The sequence below is a fragment of the Venturia canescens genome, chromosome 3, assembly GCF_019457755.1.
Source record: "Venturia canescens isolate UGA chromosome 3, ASM1945775v1, whole genome shotgun sequence".
NCBI classification, from domain to species: Eukaryota; Metazoa; Arthropoda; class Insecta; order Hymenoptera; family Ichneumonidae; genus Venturia; species Venturia canescens.
This window is the reverse complement of record NC_057423.1, coordinates 1,865,274-1,874,825: the sequence shown is the minus strand read 5'-3', so window position 1 is coordinate 1,874,825 and position 9,552 is coordinate 1,865,274. Positions and strand designations below refer to the sequence as shown.

The following is a 9,552-nucleotide window of genomic DNA, read 5'->3' as shown; positions in this document are numbered from 1 at the left end:
AAAGGATAACGTTGTGGCGTCCCCTTAATCATCGTTCCGTAAGAAATTTTCGACTCGAGTATCTCTTTGAGTTTTTTCAGAAGATTCAAATTTTGCATGGCTACGGCACGTACTGTTCCGTTACATTCGAAATTTTGTTCCATCGTACAAAAATAATTGAAAATTGAGCATTCGAGAACTGAGAGCAAGAAAAAATTCGAGAAGAATTAACCTATTTTCTTTTCCATTCTTTCTAATTCTTTTTTTATGGATACATGAAAAATTTTCAAATATAAAATTCAGAGCCTTATTCAGCATTTAGAGTAATTTTATCGAATGAAAAAACGAACGAACTTAATCCATTGTGTATTGAAATTAAAAAAATGTTAATCGTGCAAAAAAGTACGTTGAACCTCGAGCTGTGAAAAAATATGCAAATTTATCGACGAAATCTCGATGTTGTTAGGATAAATATTACGAAACATATATGGAGCATTTGGATACAATAAAAAAGGGGAATAAAGATAAGACGAAGAATAAAAGCGCGCGAGTGAGAGAGAGAAGCTGATCGGCCGGCACTGGAAGTTGTGTACAGTGCGATGGGTGGGAGTCGTGAGAGAACCAAAGACTCGAGTTCTCGACTCAGTCTGTCCGCGGCCGTCCGTCAAGCCGACTTCGTTCAGAAGGTCGTGTACAGTGATTACGATCGTTGAGTCTCGACACATGTTGCCGAAAGAGTATAAACAATAACGAATGCCGAATATTATAAAAATAAATCGTTCACTAGTGAATCCGTTAATTTGACTATTTTCTGTTTATTTTATTTTATCCTGCAACCGAAAAATATAAATTTCGTCGACGAATGGATAGTTGAAGATTTTTTTAAGTGGTGCGAATAAGTGGACGAAGAGTGTTGATTAAAGTGTATCGAGATCACGATGAATCGTGATATGTGGAATTTTCACGTCCTCGTGGGACTTTTTGTCCTCGTGGGGATTTTATCTTCCAACTGGTATATCGAGGCATTTAACGTCGAGACGAGACATTACACGAGTTATCGCAAAGAGCAGAGTAGCATGTTCGGCTTCTCGGTTGCGGAACATCGAGACAGGAACAAACGAGGCTGGTGAGCGATTAATGATGCTTCTTTCCCTCCCCCCTTTGTTTTCGTCCAATTCCGATAAAAACACCGAAAAATATATACAAAAGCAGCCGACGGCGCTAGTCAAAAGTTCGCGCGCTCCCATCGGTTTGTCTCTGCCTTGGATCTCGAACGGCGACTGAAACTTTTACCGTCCCGCGTCGATTTTCGAAATAATTTTCAGTGTAACTGAATGCATTAAAAACCGCGGTTTGATCGACGAAAAAAACCAATATCGAAAATGTTTATTGTGAACGTTCCCGAAACGCGATCGTGACATTTCGGATCCTGAATTAATGCGACGACGATGAAGCTTTCGTATTCTCGGAACACTGTCTAAATTAACGTTTCACCCAGTCACAGCAGAGTTGCATATAAATATACGAATGACGCGTCGACAATTCGGACGCACGTGAGTCACATGAGCCGGTCATTTGGAAATGGTACGCAGACCGCGAATTCGATGAATTTGATGAAAATTTTCTCGTACTCTTCGCGAATAAAGCGATGAAAGTTCGTGCGTGCTCGGATGCGATAGTGACCGCCTCACTGGTTTTTTCGGCCGTATTTCGTGTCTCGAGAATCTCGGATCGAAATTTAGAGCGTCGATCGAGTTCGCGTCAGTTGACATCGACCTCGCACTGACATTCCCTATTGCAACAAGTGACTGACTCATCGCTCGATTTACTTCCGTAATCTGGTATACAAAAATACCACCGAAGCCAAGCTCATTCCCCCTGAACTTCATCGTGATAATATTGACCATGAAGAAGCGTCATAAAGCACGTAATTTTTTTTTCTTTCCGAACATAGAATTGTTTCATTCGTTTTTGCGTTTCCAATATATAGTAAAAGCATGTCGCGAACAAGCTGAAAAATATCTCGAGTTCTCGTTGAAATTTATTAGTCAATAAAATCAAATGCATCCGAGGCCAGAACGAACGCGGAGCCAGAGTATCAAACCCCCCGATTTCCGGTTGACGGAAGATCGAATCGGCAGAGAATTTGGTCGCTCGAAGAATGGGAACGTTCGAGTTGAGTCTTCGCGAGTTTTAAAAACACTCCGTAGACGTATTTCCCTATCAAGTGTCTCTATTCATATATTTCTAAATTTATACCGTTTTTTTGCTCGATCCACCTTGTACAAACTTTACGAGCTTCGTTACCATTAATCCGACGTCTGCTCTCGCCTCTCTCGGGAGCGGGAAGCCCCCTGTTTCGACCGGGGTATACAAACCTCAGTTTCTTACGTTCTGCAGGCTCCGCATTAATTTTCCAAAAATAAAATTTAGACGAAATGGTTATTTTTAATCGAAGATCGTATGCCGCGCGAAATTTTTTCCAACTTTCCAATGTAAATGTGACTATTTCGACTTATTTTTTTCCTTGGTATTTTTTTTTCAAATGTGCAAACGTCTTCACTCACCGAACTCACCCAGTTACAAAAAAAAAAAAAAAACAATGAAACTGACTTTTGACGTTTATGGTAGATCGGAAGAACCTTCTTTATACTTTTGACTCGATTTCATGGAACGAAGTTCGATTGGTTGTGCCGCCAACTTGCCATCCGTTCTTTCGACCGAATATATTTATCTTTCCCGATGTCTCTATTAAGGGGTTTACTCCAATGCGGAATTGAAAAAAATCGATTTTTTTTACTGCATTTTTCGAAAGTATTCATGTTTAAAAGTATCGACTAAAATTTTATAAAAATTTGAGTAGTCCAAGTGTACTTTTGAGTGAGGCTTTTCTCAAAATTACGTTGCTGGCCGGCTCGTTGATGAAATCTCCGAAACCATTCAACGGATCCTTACCGAAATTTTACCACGTGTTTTTTATGACTATAGCTGCAGCGCGTATCATACGAATTTTACGACGCTGAAGTTTGCAACGTTGGAGTCCGACGAAACGAACGAAAGAAAAACATTTGTAATTCCCCAATTTTTTATTTCACCAAGTATCGGTGCAAGTTGAAAAACTACGAATTGCAAATTCGCCAGGAAACGAAATTGAACAATAACTGGAATAATTGGAAGGTTTTTTTAGATCACTTCGTTGAACTCCAACGTGAAACTATTTTTTTTGCAAAAAAACGATAAAAAAACGTGCCTTTTCGTAGTTTTTTGGCCGTCTGATTAAGGTGGACCCCTCAAGTTTATCGAAAATCTGGTGGATTCGATTTTTTTTAGTAGAAATAACGAAAGTTTTTGCCATTTGGAAAAATGTAGTTGAATCCCCGAAATACGTTCGTTCGAAGATGTGAAATTATTGAAAAATTAGATGCCGCGTAGACTTTCGACGAAGTCGCGACCACGAACTGCAGGACTCGAGCAAATCGTGCTACGAATGCGCTCATAAGACGATCGTCCGGACGGTGCGAGACGACGCTCAGTCGCGATAACGCACACAGGATGTTATCTCGTGTGCGAGTGGACCGAGAGTCCGAGGAAGAGCGAGTCTGGGAAACTTCCTCGCGGCGAGTTCGCGAAGGTTTTTCGCGGCGCGCGTGGGTGAAGCATCGCTGGGCGAAACTTGCGGTAGCAATCGTGATAGTGCGAGAGTGCGAACGACAATAAAAGTCATATTTATTATCGAGGAATCGGAGCGACGAGCGATCACTCGCCGGGAGATATTGCACAATTGTTCGGAGAAAAGGAAATGAAACGGAAACCTACCGGTTGACTCGGGCTGACTTTCTCGTTCGGAGAATTCCTCGCGTCACGGGTGTTAAAACACGCGGACACATGGCTCTCCGATCGTCGAAGAGAAAAGCGTGGGCGAGACGGAAACTTGGAGGTGAAAAAGGAAGCTCGAAAAAGCATGCGATTTCGAAGAGGCTCGTTGGGGAAAATCGATCGAGTCGTCGCGGCAGATCGCCTCTCGTGTTTCTCTCTATGCTAATTTTGACTTTGAAAAGAGACTGTGCTCGTGCGCGGAGCCTTGAGTCTCCTCAAGAGCATGGCAGCGCGCGCGGACTCTCCGGAGATCATAAATGCGCTATTTATTTCCTCGAGCCTGCTCGAGTCTCCAGGCACGTTGCGCAATCCTCTCTCGCCTTTATCGCAACTCATACGGATTTCAATTACTTACTTTTATTACGTTTCGAGCAAAATGACTTTGCTTTAACGTATCATTAGGCCCGACACCTCGCGAGCCTCGAGGTGATCAGGAAAACTGCAAAACGGGAGCATGAAATTAGGCTTTTTCTATCCGCGCTTAATATGCCTCATTGGAACTTTTCGCACGGCGCGCGCTTCGAGAACGCGATTGCCGAGCGACTCGCGGAAACGCACACATATACACGATCGTAAATATACGCGGAGATATCTCTCGCGCGCCGAGTGTATACTCGGCGCGAAGGTGCAGGTAACGAGCACGAAGAGTGACGCGATACGCGGCGAATTTGTGGAAGTGACGAATTATTTTTTCCACTCGATTTCCAAGCGGTCTGTGAATCCGGGCTGATTCAGAGGGTGCCCGATTAAAATAGCGATTAATAATCGAGGCACGAGTGCGAGGGACGAGCGCGAGAGAGCGCGGAAGGTGCGAGAACGGTACTTTTGACATGCGCCGAAACAGCGCCGTCTTACTTTCCGTTAGTGATGAAAGCAGTGAAGTGCATTCTCGAATCGCATTTGCTCTCGTGGAAACGATACTGATCCGCCGTAATGCTCGGTGATTCGACACTGGGAGATAACGCCCGATAAACTCCGTGGATTGCACGTCGGGCGCGCTCTAACTGCAGATATTTCACAAGTCTTTTCGCACGCAACGACGAGGCTCGTGTGTTCAGTCTTCAATTACCTTCACCAGCCCCAGAGATCTCGACCGAATACCCAGAACGTTTTTACCAGACAAATTTGTAGTTCGCTTGTGGCTCGTTCAATGGAATCGCGTGCGAAGCTCAGTTTAATGGAGAGAAATTGATTTTCCAATTGGAAGAGAATGAAAGTTATGAATCGCAGCGATACTGAGATTTGAAGTTTCGAAGAGCGGGAGGGAGGAAATGTGATTTTTGAGGCACGGGAAAATTGTGGATGAGATTTCTGATAAAATCGCTGTGCGATATACCAATGATCAGGTTCGTTCCTCCTCCTGAAGTGAAAGAGCATTACTGCGGGACGTGCCCACATTTTTCTTCGTGTCCGACAAACCTCGACGCCAAACTCTTCTGCGACGAGCGAGACTCGGGGAATTTAACATCCGACGTTTCCGGTGGCCGATTGAATTCAAAGCCCTCGAGTATAGCTGTATGTGCATGCATGCGCGTAGACGAAACGATGTAAGACACCGAGGGCTCGACGACTCGCATGGAAGTCACGATCGCACTCCGGTGCCGCTATAAACGCAGGGGGACGTGCTCGTTCACTCGTTTTTTTACTTTTCCTCCACATATCCGTTGGTCCTAAAGTTGAGCATAAAGTTTTTGTTTAAAAATTCGCCTGTTCGCGCGGCAGCGCGGATATCGCGATTTCAGGCATCCCCTGAAAAGACGCTTCGACGCTATCAAGAGTTAATTAATCTTTACGAAAAATGGACGAAAGAGTCCTCAGGACATGAAGTTTGCAGCGTTGGAGTCCAACGAAATGATCTTAAAAAAGCCTCCAATAATTCCAGTAATTCTCCAAAATTTTCGTTCCCTGCTGAATTTGCAGTTCGTAGTTTTTCAAGCTGCACCGATACTTCGTGAAATGAAAAATTGGTGAATTACAAATGTTTTTTTCGCTCATTTCGTAGCAAACTTCAACGTCGTTTCAAAACTGCGAGAAAAGAGCCCCGAATTTCAATTTTCATCGTCGCAAATCTCACGCAAAAGTCTTCTCTCGATCTGTAGCCATCGACGAGATATCGGCGCGCCCGCGGCCGTGATAAACTGCACACGCGTGCGCGGTCGAGCGCCCATTCGAGGATTATATACGCGCGTGTCGATTGTCAGGGCGTGGAATTCTCGACACGTCGGCTAATGAAAAGCTTGCGGAGTAATGTAAGTTCAACGAATAACGCACAACGCCGATATCCTCTGAGAAATAACGAGCGGCGCCGCCCGGATGTCGAACGATCAGTGTGTCGAGAGTGCTTCCCGAATATCGACTAAAGAATAAATAAATGATTCGCGGGGCTCGCACCGTCGTCACCGGCGAAGCGTTGCTTTCTTTTTTTACACGTGTCATTCTTATTTAGCGAGAACCTGCTCCCTCCAGGCGATTTGAATAAATACTGGGAATCGCGTTGGAGCGGTTTAAGCATCCGGTCTTTGTGCGACTTCGCGCAGCGCTGTTACCCTTCCGTATAAACATATCCGCGCGTCGATACGTGCGAACGCAAAAAAGCAGGGAAGATCGACGAAAAAAACGAGGTTCGACGGTGCGAATTTCTCGTCGGATAAACACGTAAAAATGGATGCCGAGGAGTCAGAAGGATCGAAGGAGCTCCTCGTGCTGTCTGCTACCAATCGATTTATGCGCGAACGGGCCGACGATAGCCGCGCGCGATATATAATCGACGAGAAGGAGAGAAGAAGAGTGCACGAGCGCAGCTGGCGGAGTCGCTGATGCTCGATAAAAGGGGCAATTGGTGCCGAGGCGCGAGATCCCGGGGAAAGGGAGTCGCGTACGAAAAGGTAGAGAAGAGTCGGGATCGAAAGAGAAGAAAAATAAAAGAAGGCTGAGAGCAGGAGTGCTCGCCAAAGGGAGGGTAATGAGGACGAGGATCGCGTGAGGCACGTGCCCGAACCTCGCTGCTCCAGCCTCTGTCATTATATCCGGAAGAGAGGCCCGCGACTGCCCCGAGGCTGCTGGTGCTTCGTATATGCACATGTATATTTATGCCTATGTCTCTTGCACCTTTGGCTACTGAGCGCCGCCGCGCGGTACATGCGATCTGTGCACACACGGAGTCATGGAAGAATAAGCTCCGCAAACGTCATGTCTCCGCGTTTACGTCAACATTCGCGTGCGCTCTTGACTCGCGTGTTTCCCTATCTCGCGGGCTTTTATGCCTCTCGTTGTTAAAGCTCGTACGCGCGAGTGTCTCGTTAAGACTTCCGCTCGTGCTCGCGTGTGCTTCGTACAGAGAGTTTCCACCGGACGCAAAAAGGGAGCGATCGTTGAAAGAGCGGAAGAAAAGAATGAGAAAATGGCCTGCTCTTGGGCGACGAGCCACAGCCTCGTGTCAAAAGTCATGAGCGCCATTCTTCCCACTCGATAAGCAGCTTTTCTCAAGATTGCGAATATTTAAAAATCAGGCAAAATGCCATCTCGACGAATATGCTCGAGGTAATCGTACCCTCAATAACGACGGCGCCGCCGCGAGAGACCTTGCTGAAGCTTTCGTTCCGCTGTATCAGCAATAACGGACTACAGAGAAACGCACACACCAACACGCCCCACGCGTAGGCCGTACAGACGTCGCTTTTCTCACGTAAATCTGAATGGGAATGCGAATAAAGTATTAATGACGAGTTAGCTGGCTCGTATACTGAGCGTATGAAACAGCCGCGACTACACTGCCGCGCGGATGTAGAAAATCCTTTCACAGACACGGACACACACACACGGAGCGTTCATCCGGAGGCATCGCTTGTGCGAGCAAAGATTATTACTAATACGAACCCATCGAGCTCGCCAGTGTCAATGGTAAAGAATTACGTAATAACGAATGAGTGTGGAAGCGATAGAACTCGAGAGCCACATTATTCCATACTCGCTCGCCATATACACGACTGTAATATCTTGTCGCGCATAAACGTCCCCATATAAATACACGTCGCTTTGTGCATATCCATTTGTGCAGACTCGAACTCGCGAACGCGATCGAATGAAACGGATCATTAAGCTATTTGGAACCCGCCTTTCCGACCTTTTTAAGGCCTTCGTTCGCGTTCGCAGGAGCGCCGAAAATTGTTTCCTCGAAACTCGGCCCTTCTAATATCGGACTCGACGCGTCACTCATCGATATTGGACAGCTTTAAAACCGATAAATAAATGCCGGTGGACGAAATACTCGTCTCGTGCATTTCGTAACCGGAACATTCGGTTCGATACGGTAGTGTGGAATATTTTCAAAGTGAGACGAGACGATTTGTGGAGGCTGAAACAAGTTCTTGGGACCGAATCAACGAAACTTTGAAAAAGTCGAAATAATTGACGAACTGAATTAATTTATATGATTAAACAAATCAAAACAAATGATTGGATTAATAAAATTGAATTAAAAACATTGATCATCAAGTTAAAATTAATGAATAAATGAATCAATTAAAACTGTGACAAATCGGAATCATTGTATAACGAGCAATTGCTTTCTCCGACGAATTACCAAATAATAATAATCCAACGATAAAACGTCGCAGCTTGATTACATTGTCCAAATAGTATGAATTGACAGGCAGACAGACAGTACATTAGTCAATTGCTCATGTTTGGAGTAACTCGAGCCGCGCGGGACTATCAACTCGCGTAATGGATTTTCAGGTATCGCATTACTTTATTATCAGCCACCAGGTCATAACAGAAGCACGGCACGCTCGAAGTGCAAACGTTTCGAGCCTCCGGAGGGCGAAAATTTTAGAGGAAACTACTCGGAATATAGCATCTCGGGGGCAGTTATACGAACTGGATTGCAGCATTAATTCGAAGAGCAATAAAACAAGTGTTCTATCCACCGCATAGTAAAAGACCAATATCCATACTTTTTTATTCAAAAGACAAGAGTCTTCTCCTTTATAAGCACAGTAAAAAATCTTTTCAGTTACTTCAAATGTTTATATCGTTTGCTCAGGCAACCCTGAAAAAAAACTGTGTATGGTAAAATGCCACACGTATTCGGTGTATATTCGTGTACTTATCATAGAATTTACCATGCTGACAGTCGAAATTTGTGATTCACAATACATTTCCACTTGTCAGCAAGCGCTAATCTGACACGATAAATAACTCTCGAAAACAAAGCGATTTATAGTTCTGGCGTGCATCACTTTTTGCTATGGACATAAAGCTGTTTGGAATCCAAGGGACGAAAAATAGCAAAATTCAAAATATACAATGCTGTGTGTAATCGGTGGGTAAACACTTTGAAAATTATTGAAAAATATATTCCTCACTATACAAAATGAATCCGTTTTCACCGCGTGCAGTTCTGATTCGATTCTCACGTTACCCTCTCAATAAAATGATCGATCTCCCAGCAAGTAAATATTGATTCGGAAATACACTAAAGGATGCAGTCGATCGAGGGGTTCTTACTTCGGGCGAACCTAAAGAGAGAGGGAGATTTGGTCAGCCAGAGTTCCGCCCAGCAGCGCCATATGCTGCCTTGGGATGCGGAAGGCAAAGGACTGTGCGTATTAACCCGTGTCTTTCTGGCTTTTGTCGAGGTGTGAGCACTCTTGTGCGTGGATATTGTCGCTTGAATTTTTTCGACGGACATATGTT

At 44.7% G+C, this 9,552-nt stretch overlaps 1 protein-coding gene across 2 annotated transcripts in view; it reads left to right on the top strand.

Annotated features, from left to right (window-relative positions):
* The first annotated feature begins 617 nt into the window (after positions 1 to 617).
* if (inflated) overlaps positions 618 to 9,552 on the top strand; it is a 67,094-nt gene continuing 58,159 nt past the window's right edge. For both annotated transcript variants that reach the window (XM_043415497.1, XM_043415496.1), the window contains exon 1: positions 618 to 1,105. In XM_043415497.1, coding sequence (XP_043271432.1) covers positions 918 to 1,105 — 188 coding nt within the window. In that variant the 5' untranslated portion in view covers positions 618 to 917. The remainder of the gene's footprint in view (positions 1,106 to 9,552) is intronic.